At 52.2% G+C, this 13256-nt stretch overlaps 3 protein-coding genes across 3 annotated transcripts; 2 read left to right on the top strand and 1 right to left on the bottom strand.

Moving 5' to 3' along the window:
* Window positions 1-99: 99 nt before the first annotated feature.
* On the top strand, window positions 100-1619 carry cki1 (Casein kinase I 1; the record flags this gene model as incomplete). Its single annotated transcript, XM_014690079.1, has 3 exons — window positions 100-228; window positions 308-377; window positions 457-1619. 3 exons carry the CDS (start codon window positions 100-102, stop codon window positions 1617-1619), a joined length of 1362 nt encoding a protein of 453 aa, XP_014545565.1.
* A 1249-nt stretch (window positions 1620-2868) lies between these two features.
* ERP6 lies at window positions 2869-3804 on the bottom strand (the record flags this gene model as incomplete). Its single annotated transcript, XM_014690078.1, has 3 exons — window positions 2869-3018; window positions 3149-3454; window positions 3601-3804. 3 exons carry the CDS (start codon window positions 3802-3804, stop codon window positions 2869-2871), a joined length of 660 nt encoding a protein of 219 aa, XP_014545564.1.
* A 569-nt stretch (window positions 3805-4373) lies between these two features.
* SWC4 (SWR1-complex protein 4) lies at window positions 4374-6344 on the top strand (the record flags this gene model as incomplete). The annotated part of the gene is made up of 1 exon (XM_014690077.1): window positions 4374-6344. The coding sequence occupies one exon, from the start codon at window positions 4374-4376 to the stop codon at window positions 6342-6344; it is 1971 nt and encodes a 656-aa protein (XP_014545563.1).
* Between the last annotated feature and the right edge of the window lie 6912 nt (window positions 6345-13256).

Genomic DNA, 13256 nt, shown 5'->3' on the forward strand with positions numbered 1-13256 from the left:
TCGACATCGACATTGACACCGACACCGACACCGACACCGACACCCCCTTGTCAGCGACGCCAAGGCCTGCCACAGGGCAAGCCATCACCTACCGAGAGCATGGCTTCGTCGTCGTCAAACGTTGTCGGTGTGCACTACCGCGTGGGGAAGAAGATCGGAGAAGGCTCCTTTGGCGTCATCTTCGAGGGAACCAATCTGCTGAACAACCAACAAGTGGCCATCAAATTCGTGAGTTCTTTGTCGACAAGGCGCCCTGCTGTGCCTCTGGCTGTCCGTCTCGTTGCCGACCGTTGACAATTGCTTTTAGGAACCCCGTAAAAGCGACGCTCCTCAACTCCGAGATGAGTATCGGACATACAAGATCCTCGTCGGATGCCGTAAGCTCCACCTCGGTTGACCTTGTTGTCAACCATGTTTGTATTTTGTAACACGCCGCCGTGCTAACCTGTTTGCTAGCGGGCATCCCCAATGTCTACTATTTCGGCCAAGAAGGCCTTCACAATATCCTGGTTATCGACCTGCTAGGCCCGTCTCTGGAAGACCTTTTTGACCATTGCGGTCGTCGATTCACCATCAAAACTGTTGTCATGGTTGCCAAACAGATGCTGTCTCGAGTCCAGACGATCCATGAGAAAAACTTGATATATCGTGATATCAAGCCTGACAACTTCCTGATTGGCCGCCCCGGCACCAAGTCCTCCAATGTCATACACGTCGTCGACTTTGGCATGGCCAAACAATACCGTGACCCCAAAACCAAGCAGCACATCCCATACAGAGAACGAAAATCTTTATCAGGAACCGCCAGATACATGAGTATCAATACTCATTTGGGACGCGAACAATCCAGACGAGATGACCTCGAGGCTCTTGGCCATGTTTTCATGTACTTCCTCCGGGGGGGCCTTCCCTGGCAAGGCCTGAAGGCTGCTACAAATAAACAAAAGTATGAGAAAATTGGCGAAAAGAAGCAGACTACCGCAATCAAGGATCTTTGCGAAGGCTTCCCGGAAGAATTTTCCAAGTATCTTACATACGTCCGAAACCTTGGCTTCGAAGATACCCCAGACTACGATTACCTCCGCGAGCTCTTCACTCAAGCGCTGAAGAACACGGGCGAGGTCGAGGATGGCGAGTACGATTGGATGAAAATCACCAAGGATTCGGGAAAGGGATGGGACTCGGTCAAGAACCATGGAGCTGGCTACCTCCACAACCCAAACGTCCGTCCCGGCCCTTCTCAAATGGAACTGCACAGTGGCCACCGTCCTGGAAATACCAACTCTCATCAGCAAGCACAGAATCTTACCGTCGGCCGTTTAAACGCCGCACAACCCCCTCCTCCGTCACCGATCAAACCGATGGGCAACAGGAAAGATCGGCCAAGCGGCCTCGGTACCACGGGGGCGCAGAGAGTCAGCGGCGTGGGGGGTCTCCGAGGCGATTTGGGTACACCGGCTGGCTCGACTCAAGCTCAATTCCAGAACAGCACCCAGAACCTACCGCAGAGGGGACAGCAACAGAGCCCCATGGTGGCAGCCGGCCAACCTAACCTTCGTCCTGCCGAACCTCAGCCTAGCGGTTTCCAGAAGTTCATGAAGACCATCTGCTGTGGTTAGGTGCCTCCCATCAGCTATGGGGAGTGTTTTGGTATATAGTGCAGTGCCAGCAATCCAGAGGCCGTTCAACTCGGCCGTCAACCTGCCACGACAAATGATTTTCGCCGACGACCAATGTCAGCTCCCGAATCGAAAGATTACTTCTGCTTGAGTTCCGATGTCTTGGACAAGATGGCACTTGACTATAAACTGCCAAGAGCTAACCCTACCGCTGTCCGATGGCGGCGGGAATCGAGTGCTGAAACGCGAAAACATTGCTACAAGAGCTGTCAAAGACGGCAACGAGCTCCAAAACTACACTCATAGCGACCAACGCCGGCGTGGGGAATATCTGATGGGCATTCCGCACCTATGGGGGCGCAAACTCTTTTTACGACTAGCATTCAGAAAAAGCGACAAAAAAAACTCCAGGCAGTCTTACTAAAGACGGCCCTACGGAAACAAGGGTTGGAAATTTCCTAGTTCCATTTATTTTTCACGTCAGGCATTCCACAACGAAACCATACTTAAAAGCCACTTTCAATGTGCAGCGAAGCACGGCGCAAGGCGGTAACGACAAACAGGTAGCATTGGGTTTACTCGCGATATTATCATTTTTAGTTTTTTTTTTCTTATCCCTCCACCGTACAACCTCTCACTCACTCTCACAAGTCACTCTCACTCAGAGTTATTCTACTGCTACGCCATTGTGTAATAAAAAAAATCTGCAAGGGCTTCATGTTTTGTATTCCTGTCTAGTCGTACTAGAGCGACAATTGGTGGGCGGGGGAGGTTGTGCACAAGATGCGATTCTAGAAGTCATGAAAGTGCCGATAACACAGTAAGAAGGGAGACAAGGGCAATTGTAGCGTTGATGGGAATATAAGGAGGTTCAGGAGTTCTCTTATGGTATACATCGTAATGGAATAAATATTTTAGTAACATCATACAACGTCTCGTATAGATCTTCTCAAAGGGAGGGGGGGGGAAGGGTCATGACATTGGTTGTCCATCTTCTGGAATTTTTCGTTCCTTGGAATACATAACTAGACCTCTCCGCATTATCACTGCAATTTAACACCATTATGTATGCCCATGTCTCCCTTCTGTGTAGTAAATTTGCATCCCAAAAGTCACCACCCAAACGGATCGTTCTACCTGAAAAACCTGAATATCTTCGGAACCTTTTGACGGGAGAAAAGAAAAAGCAAGCTAAACACATCACGTCTGCCTCCAAAAAAAGTAAGTCCCCAACTCTAAATGGGGTACGCTACGTGAGCTTCTGCTTGATGAAGAAGGATCGGAGATGTGACAGTTGCCAGGCGCAGGTGATTCCGATGACAATGAGCTGGATGATGATCCAGCGGATGACGCGGGCGTTGGTAGATTCGGACTGGTCTCTGAAGTCGGCTTCTCGCTCCTGTTTGGTTTACAGCATCAATGACGTGTTCAATGATCAGACTGGGGGAGGGAGCGGGGGATGATTTGCAGCGGTTGTATGGACAGTTTTGGGAGCACAAGAGAAGAAGAAAAGAAAAGAAGAAACGTACTCTCTGGAAGACCTGCTCGCGGCGAATATCGTGCAATCTGGCGTTTAGGTCCTTGACGCGGGACGCAATGTCCTGCAACTTGTCCTTGTCGCTGCTCTCAATCTGGCCCGTCTCGCCGATAACAAGGTCGAGCTTCATCTTGATGCCGCCGTTGGGGCTGTGCGCCGAGAGCCATGCCGACCGGCCAGAGGTGGACGAGGGCACGAAGCAGATCTTATGGTCGCCGGCCTCGTGGGCTGTGAAGGTGAAGCGGCCCGAGGCGGAGCCGCGCTGGGAGACGATGCGGTGGTTGTTGTCGAAGACTTCCTGTGCAGGTGTCAGCATCTCGTTGACGAAGATTGTGCACGTGCTGCTGCCCTCTGCCAAGGGGCGCAGATGTTGTTGGCGATTGAGATTGGGGGAGGAAAACTGGAAGGGGTATTCGTCATGGTGGTGGTCAAGGTGACACGTACATCCACGGAAATGTAGATTGTAATCCCATTATGCTGCTGCCAAGAATTCACCCGGTCGTCGTACTCCTCAGCAGAGTAGTGTCCCACGACAAGCGTATCCTTGGGCAACTCCTCGAAAAAGCATTTTGGCGCGGCGCCGTCGACGAAGAAGTAGAGAGCCTGTGCGGCGGATGCCAGCGACAGCAGGGGCAGGAAAGTCTTCATGGTGTGTTTCTATGATCGTAATTAAACCGTGTACTGTAAAACAAAAGGGCACGCTTTGATGAAGTGGAAAATGAAATAGGCGGTCGTCAACGTCTTAATCCGTTGTGCAGCGCAAACAGTTGCAAAATTGATTGCAGTTATGGTGTTTCACTGCACCATCAGTCTTGATTCCTCGCGAAGCTGCCACGTTCGAAAAATGGACCTCCTTTCGCGGGATATGTCAGGGGGTTCGCTAGGGGAAGGAGGGCAGTGGGGTCACGTGCAATTGGGACTCTGATGGGCAAACCTTGGCCAAACCTTCGCGTCATCCTCTAAGCGCCAGCCGATATCAAAACCTCATTCGAGAGTCTACCACCAAGCCCTTTTCGACAGTGGCGCGCAAGTCAGTCGATGCTCATTCCCATTAAGTAACAGTTGTGGATGGTTTCGAAGTAGACAAGGTTGAGGCTATCTTTTGATGGCTTAATGCAGATGGCATAAGGCTGTCTTCGACCGCTACTCCCCCCCCATTTCTATCGCCATCTGAAATCTCGCCCGATTGCGCCCGAACATCTGCGAAACGAGCGAAAATGACGTCCTCTGATGTGCGCGACGTTCTCAACCTGGGAGACAGTTCCTCCGGCCCGCGACCGTCTAAGAAACAGAAAATCGGGCAGCCGAAACCGAATCTCAAGGGTCTAGCCAGAGAAGTCCTCAATCTCGGAGGCGATAATCCCGTATCGATAATACCGGCCAAGAACCAATTCAAGAAGAGGCGTCTTGGGGGTCGGAAACCGGCTGCGCGATGGGAACTTCGCGAGTTCCGCAATTCAGGCCGCGATGATAGGTCATTGATTTTGCGGCATTGGCGACGGGTAGATACCAAGGATCTCGCCGCATCTAGTGGCGAGCGCCAGCAGCAGCTCGAGGCGCAACTGCAAGATGGCGGACAGGAGAAAAATGGAGAGAAGAAGGAAAGCGAGGCGGAACGAGACATAGAAGACTCGGCATTCGCCAAGTTCAACGTGAGGATCCAGGTCCCCCAATACTCGCAGGACCAATACCAAGTCTCGCTGCAAAACGAGGACTGGACAAAGGAAGAGACAGACTATTTGATGGAGATGGCAAGCGACTTTGATCTCCGTTGGCCACTTATCTGGGATCGATACGAGTATCAACCTCCCGCGACTAATGGGGCGACCGACGTGGACGGGGACGAGAGTAAGGCAATTGTCCCCGCTACGAGGCCTCGGTCAATGGAGGACCTAAAGGCTAGATACTACGAGGTTGCTGCCAAGATGATGGCCGCCCAGAAACCGGTGCAGTACATGACACAGCAGGAATATGCGCTGCATGAGACCATGGCGCATTTCAACCCCAAGCAAGAGAAGCTGAGGAAGGAATTTGCAATGAATTCCATGTCGCGATCAAAGGAGGAAGCCCGAGAAGAAGAGTCGTTGTTGCTGGAAATCAAGCGGATAATGGCGAGGAGTGAGCGATTCAACGAAGAGAGGAGAGAGCTGTATAACCGGTTGGATTATCCTAGGGCCGAAACGGACATCAACCCATTCAAGTCTTCGGCTGGACTGCAGACCTTGCTGCAGAATCTTATGAGTACTGACAAGTCAAAGAAGAGAAAATCCATCATGGGCACCGACAGCCCGGCTGGCCCAGGACCTGGCGCAGCTGGAGCGGCTCAAAATGCAGCAGCTCCAGAATCAGGTAAACGGGAGAGTGCTGCTGTGTCGAATGCTGCGACTCGTGAATCTACGGCAGCAACGTCAACACCCACCGCTGCCAGTAAGAAGGCTCAACAACAAGAGAAGCAGCAGCAACAAGCCCCAGAGCGCAGGAAGCTCAACAGCCAGGAAGAAGCTGTATATGGCGTTACACATCACGACCGACTTGGCTCGGGACCTACGTTCCGGACCGAAAAGATCAACAAGCTCTTCTCTCATAAGTCAAACCAGCAGCAACTCCGTATTAACAACACTCTCAACGAGCTGGATGTTCCGGCTAAATTAGCAATGCCAACTGCTGCGACCACTCTGCAATATGAACAGCTCCTGGCTGCTGTCAACAGTTTATTGGACGCGCGAAAGGTATCAGACAAACTCGATGGCGAGATCAAGATCGAGCAGGCTAAGAAGGCAGAGCGAGAGAAGAACCAAGGCCCTGCTGCCCCTGAGAAAGAGACTGCTCCGGCGGACAGCGAGAGAAAGACTGACGGCGAGGTTAAGAAGCCTGATAACGCTACTACCTCCGGTGATCAGCCAGAGTCTGCGGACAAGGCTGCCGGCCCGGCTGGTGAGGACAAGGACAAGGCCGACGATGTCAAAGACCAACAAGTACCACCTGCAGGGACGGGTGACGGCGCAGAAGAGTCGACCTCCAAATCAGAACAAGACCAAGAGGCCGCCGCCGCCACGGAGAAAGTGACAGCAGTCGAGCCGGAAAGGGAAAAGAGCGCTCGGCCGGGAAGTAGCAGTGGTGCCCACAAACGAAGTGCCAGTGTATTAAGCAGCGTGAGCGACAAGAGCGCCAAACGACAGAAGAAGTGATCATGTACCTCACAAGTACATTTTACTTAAGCCGTAGGCGCCGTTGTTGACGACGCCAAAAGTCTCCCCTGGCCCCTTTTCCTTGAAAAATCTCCTCGGGCGTTTAAAATAGTAAACGGGAAGGGTCACTCGGAAGGGGGAAAAGGGGTGGGGGGTTACGGGCGTACGGGCGGGTATCTGTAACTACTGTAATGATGAATATGCAAGAACTTCGTCCCTAGATCCCTTCATCTCAAAAGTGCCAGAAGGCTCATCATGGCCCCATTAGCAGCTGGGGACAAGAGCCACGCGTAAGTCAATGTGGACGAGTTAGGCTTGGAAACAAAGGTTGAAGATGATGAGATGGCGTTTCATCGTTCGGGAAGCCGGGGTGTTGGCCTTTAGGGCAGACGCGTCCCTTGTCCAGGGGCAAAGGAGGATGGCGGCGCATAAGAAACCCGAGATTCGGACCAACAGAGCCAAGATTTATGCTGAAACGTGCGGTTGAGCCTCCAATGATGATCTTCCGGAACAATTTCGACCAGTGATTGTGAATCGTGTATGGATTGCTGGAGCATGAAGCGCCGAACGTTTATCTTGAAAGGGCCAGGTATTATACTCGGCGCGAGATGGTCCGAACGAACGACGCCTCTTGAGCATGGACGCATGACGCCTCGGCGCTTCCGAGCAGATCCTTGGCCCAAGCCTGTATCATGATGGGGGTATATCGAGGAGGCGTGCCCGAGTATGAAGGTCAAGTTGGGGGTCATCTGGGCTGTTGTCATGCATACATACACAAATCGGGGCATGGATCGTCTTTAGGAACGACGTTCCGAAAAGGGTTCCCGCAGCTCAACCGCGGCTCTGACGAACATGGCGCTTAATATAGCAACCGGTAGCTGAAAATATCGCGTCCAAGATGCGGCAACGCCCTGCGACTTGGGGACGCGGGGCCTGTTGGCTACAAAAGATGCGAGGCAGCGTGGTGGCCAATGGATAGACATGTCGTGTGTATGTGTGTATGTATGTGTGTATGTGTGTATGTGTGTATGTATGTGTGTATGTGTGTATGTATGTGTGTATGTGTGTATGTATGTGTGTATGTATGTGTGTATGTATGTATGTATGTATGTCGGCAGCATGGCATCGTTGTTGAACAGAAGCAAGATGGGGGATCTCGACTTGTAGGGTGGCCAATCACGTCGGACGACAGCGCGCATTTGGAAGCCGGGCGGCTGGTACTATGAGGGCCTGGCCAACCATCTGCGGCGAGATAAAAATAACTTGATGCAGGTGTGGCCGGCGAGATAAGATCAAAGGCGGCCATTCCCCAGAGATCTTTCAGATGAATGGATATTCACACGTTGTGGTGTCAGAGATGGCAACGTGGAGACGGGCTGGATTGGCTCTCTTTTGGTCCGCACGGTTGCGGAGAAGATTGAAGAGTTCCAGAATCGGCGCCAACGTTGCTCAATCAGGAGCGCGCGAGCCTGAAGCAGCGTTTAACTGAATCATTCATTCTGCCGCATGATTGGCAGTGCATCTTGTCATTGTTGTCACGCAATGTGCCAGCCTCAAACCCCCACCCAGGGGTCACGCCTCTTTGGAATGCGAGATGCCAGCCGCCTGATGCCGAAATACAATTTATGCTTGAATCGGATCAATTCATGTCATGGCTCGAGCCGATTAAGGTGCGGCTCCCCAGGCACGGTTTCGGATAGGCCCCAGTCCGGAACACGGAGCTCGTCGACGTTTCCTATTGGCCCGCGGAAGTCGCCGGCACTGAGAGGGCTCTCGGAAAGTCGACGGTGAACGGAGTACTCCGTATGTATGTACAATGTATGTACTTACTTCGAGGTGGCGGCTCGCTTCCAAAGGTCCCCTTCCCCTTGCTGCTCCTGTTCGCGCTTCTGTCTTGGCCTGTCAACACTTGGGCCAACCTGATGGAGTTTCCTGCCTTCAACTGCCTTTCCACATATCCACCTTGGGGATGCCTTCAAAGTTGGCCGAAGAGCCCGTGGAACGCGATACCCAAGCTGTCGAATGTGCGAGAAGACGCCGTCCAGCACTTGCAGCCATAGCCTACATGGACCCAACCGCGATGCCGCCAGAAGGTGGATACGACTGAAATTGGGGCCGCTGCTGTCACACTGCTGGCATGCCCGGCCGCGTGTTGGACGGATCTTCTCAAGGAGCCTTCCCCCCCTCTCCTACTCCATTTTGGGCCCTTTGAAAGCTTCTCTTGTCAACTTGAATGCTGTTTTCATAAGACGCTCCAAGGTCGGGGTTTGCGCCTCCACAGTCCCCCGTGACGGACCCGTGGTTGCCGGTGACCAGGTTTAAGCTACAGCCCTAAGCGTATGCGAACAACGAATTAGATTTCGGAAAAATAAGAAAGAAACTGCTACTAGAATGTGCCTTGGAATCTTAACCAGCCACAACCTTCTCCGTCGTTGCTCGTGACAAAGACTCGGACCAACAGTGGTCCTGTTATTAGTAGCCTTGCTGAGTGGAGAAATATACACGTAGATCCGCACAATCCTATCATCTCGGGGGAAGACTCCGTACATTCGGCTTCGCTGGAACCATTGCCTTGGTCTCTGAGCACTGCACTCTTCAGGCTCCCACGTTTCGAACACACCCGGCGCGCTCGGAGGATTAACACCAGGGAAGCCCAACATGGCCAGGATGAGCTGACGGGTCATCTGGCCAGCGTTCCAGACGGAGTACCGAGTAATGCCTGACATGTCTCCATAAGAAACTACCAATCACCATCGAGACAACGCTTAGTTCGCTCAAGGTACGGAGTAGGTGTCGTGGCGGTAAGAAGCCACATTACCTGGCGCTAGGGCTTGACTGATGCTCGCGACAAGCGCAACCGCATCGCTGGCTTTGCCGAGTCTGTGGATGACCCGGCCCTCCGTTGGCAACCCAACGGCCCGGGCAATGATTTGCTGATGCTTTGCGCGGCATGAATTTTCCCTGCAGTTGAAGGAGCCACTTGACTTGTACGTACATACGTGATTTCGCGCACTCTGTTGAATGCGCAATAATGGTGGGCAATGTTGAGCAGCGTTGGGAATTGGATGCGGCGCGGTGACAAGACTATCCTGACCTTGACCGGCGGCCGGGTGACTGAATTTATTTCTAAATTTAAATGTGGCGATTTTCCGACATGTGTTTTGGATATAGCATCCCTTTCGTACTCCGTAGATTGACCTGGCCGCTTCATGACGAGACCGCCAAATTACCGCAATTGAAGACGCATCATGATGTCCTCCGGGTTGAGTTGTATTGAATTGCTGGGCTTCCGCGCAGCAGAAGAGCCAGTCCCGGAGATGGCTTCCGCGGAGGCTGGTTGTTGTGAGCCAGATGTACTTGCTATTCATAGCTTAGCACAGCCGCCGTTGACCGGCGATACGAGACGGTGTTAGACGCGGCGTTAATTAATGGCGCTCCATCTCTCACACCCCCATACTCTCAACACCCCATTGGCGGATTCTGCACAAGCATCCGTTTGGAAGTGGCCAATGTGCGTTTAAGAGTTGCCTAACCGATTTGACTAGAAGTGGTCGATGGAAACTTGGTACACTGGGCAGCAACAGCCAGTTTCAGAGAATCAAGCCATACGAGGACGATTGTAGCCGCCGTGTCCCCGGTTGATTGTAAATACCCGAGGCACATCGAACATGGATCTATGGTGCATCCAGCTCTCAAAATAGTAACTTGATGGAGACGGGAAGCTAAGCCCTGTTATATATCGTTTCGTCTGGATATTCCAGTTCAACAGGGCCTATGAATTCGGAATAATGGATGCTGGGAAATGCGCCATCGTGCCCCAGGCACTGGGAGCACCCTTCTGCTGTGCCGTCCTTGACCAGGTAACATTGACAGCTGATTCAGGCATAGTGGTAACCGGCCGATATCGATGTGCTTCATTCGGCCGACTAGATTACCTTTTTAAACGAACCAAGGTGCTCGGGCGGCTCAATGTACCTGTGAATGAAACCCTTAGTTGCCATCGACAAGGTTGCGTGAGACTTGACATGCCGCTAGGGATAGAATAGTTCTATGAGATGTTGGCATGTGTATGCAGAGTGCTGGGCGAACTTGCCTGAGTAGGTAATTGCAGTAGTATATGTATGCATCGATACTACTGAAAGTGCTTGGTCTTGCGCAAAATAAAGCCAGGTCTGCAATTTGCTTGTCGCACCGTGCTGCTGCTGATCCAGGTTTCGACTTTCTGGAGACTCCGATGTCTGCTCTGCCTGCCAACCTGCCAATTGCGTAGGGTTGCGTCGACTGGGCCAACTTGCAGCTATTGACACCGAAGCCTATGCAAGTAGGAGGGCGGAATGAAGTCACAGATGCTACCGTGTGCTCCATGAAAAGAGATGAAATATGAGTCGTGAATTTCGGTGTTGGCTGAGGGTTGGCAAGAACCACGCGCGCTGCGTACTTGCTTATTGCATGGCCAAAAGATACGTATTTTTATGTACCTCTGCAGTATGTACATGACTGAGTACTGTAGTATTGGCACGAATGGCATGCACTGCCAAGCACAGATTGCATGGCGAAATGCCGTATTGTGCCGAAGTATGCAATATTTGAATGCTTCAATACTGTGCATGTTTGGTCCCTCAAGCACCGCATCTTGAGGCGCCATTGCCTCAACTGAAATGCCCAAGATGCGAATCCGCCGACTATCCCATTGATGAGCATTCGCCGAGCTCCAGAGGTGAGGCTAGAAGCAGACGGCGTCTAGTTCCCAGTCGTTTCGCAGCGCACAGATGCCAAAAGGACAGCATACAAAATGCCTACCTACGGAGTAGCTAGTATGCAATCAAGAACATACGTCTCCGTTCAACGTCCGCGCCACGACAACGTGACACGCTCCGGTGAATGGCTGCTGTCATGAACGGCGCGAGAGGCCGAAAGCGCAGACAGCTCGAGAATTGAGTGGGGACGGCGGGTGCCTGTTGTACACGTGTACGGCGCGGCAAGTTCTGCATACTTTACACTATGTTCATTGGAGCGGGTAAAAATAAGTGCCCAGTACCTGAAAAGCTGCCTGGGTACCTGGCTAGGTACCTATTCCGTTGGGGTGTCCAGGCCAGGGCAGTCGGTGGTGGAGCAACAAGGCGGCCCTGCCGCGGCAAACAGCTCTTGCTGCGGCCACGCCCGCCCCACATGCACATCCAGGTCAGGGTCATGACTTCAATGTTGCTTCGCACAATCCCTTGTCTGTCTGTTTCCGCGTTCCTCGGTCGCTGTTGTAGAGTGCCTAAACACTGATGCCCTCAAACGTCGCTGCTCAAGTGGTCTCAAGCTCGTGTCCCCCAGTGCACCCTGCAGTAGCTCAGACCGTAGGCTGGTTTGACGTCTGGATGAGCCTGCTGACGAAGGCTGACTTTTAACAGCCACGGCAAATCACCTCTTGCTTCAGCCACCTCTTGGCCATGCTGCTATCTGTTGCCAATGAAATCTGTTTTTCGCATGCGACTGCTTGATGAGACAGCGAGCTTTCCCTAGTCCTCATATCATGGCAACATTCAAGGAAGACGGATATCGGGCGGCCGGAAACCGAGAGACGAGATCTTCAGACCCCCCCATCCCCCCTTGCTCTGAGTTATTGTCTTTGCAGGTCGTACTCGCTGTTGGGTGGCAGCATACGGTCAGCTTAACTTTCGGCCGAGAAATGATCATTCACAGTTTCATCCGTTGGCTCGCCTCTGGCGTCGCACAGCACAGTGCCGAATACCATTTTTAATGCCCTCCTTCAGATACGGCGCCGAATAGAGTCGGCTGCTAGCCCGTAGGAGACCAGGGCAGGACTGGTCAAGGCGAGGGAGGAGACACAGGAGGGCGGGACTTGTCCTGCGGACCGGCATGATGGAATCAATAACAGACAGATGCCGGGCAAGATGATGACCGAGACAACACGGAGCCAGCTGAATGAATGGCTGACAGGACAATAGACTATTCCCGGCACGAATGCGGCTTCCATAAAAAAGCAGCGGAAGCTTGACTGTAGTTGAAGAGAGTATTTATAGTCTTGTTTCCGATTGCCACGGTTATCCCTTTGGGTGTTTGAAGGTGCCGATTTTGTACCGAACAAGGATGTTTACCAATTAAAAATCTTAATATAAGAGATACATTAATATACTAGAAGATTATATCGAGATATAAGTACGTGTATCTTGATATATATAAAAAGATACATATTATATACGCACTAAAAAGGTGCTAACCATGTATCTATTAGGTATCTTAGACACAGCGGGCCTGGTACGCAATCGGCACCTTCGAACACTTCAAAGGGATGGGCATGCATCAATTGTATGTAGTGTCTTGCAGGGTCGGTCAGCCGTTGTTGGACCAACAGTATAAAACGCCCGGACGGGGCTCAGCGATGCATCGCAACTCATGGCAACAGGGAGTAACACAACGGTGGCACAACAAGCTCTCGGTTTGGCATTGCTTGCTGAGTTACGGGTCACAGAACACGGAGCAAGTTGGGCGTACTAGCCGACCCATGATCCAATTCGATATGCCGGAGTGATGTCTGGTATTACACACAAGCAGTGTGCTGGCCGTCGGACACGGGCGTGGTGGGCATTCTGCGTGTGATGCTGGTAACATGGAGGCGGACGGCGTTGGAATCGAGTGTCTGCAAGAGTGTCACAGTTGGCCAACGTGGTGTAGAGTCAAGCTCAGAGTGCGCCATGGTGGTGTTGTTGTATTGTTCACATTGTATCGAGTATGGAGTGTCGAGTATGTACATGCTCCGTACCCACGCACAAATACATTGAGTACGGAGTACTTGGATGGAAATATGTATGTACGTCAAGCACTGCGTGCACGCCTCCAACGTGCCGACGGCGACGATTGCCCACGCCCCTGGCTCGAGGGCTGCATCAATAAGGGCGCGGT

Source organism: Metarhizium brunneum, chromosome 4 (genome assembly GCF_013426205.1).
Source record: "Metarhizium brunneum chromosome 4, complete sequence".
In the NCBI taxonomy this organism is placed as follows: domain Eukaryota; kingdom Fungi; phylum Ascomycota; class Sordariomycetes; order Hypocreales; family Clavicipitaceae; genus Metarhizium; species Metarhizium brunneum.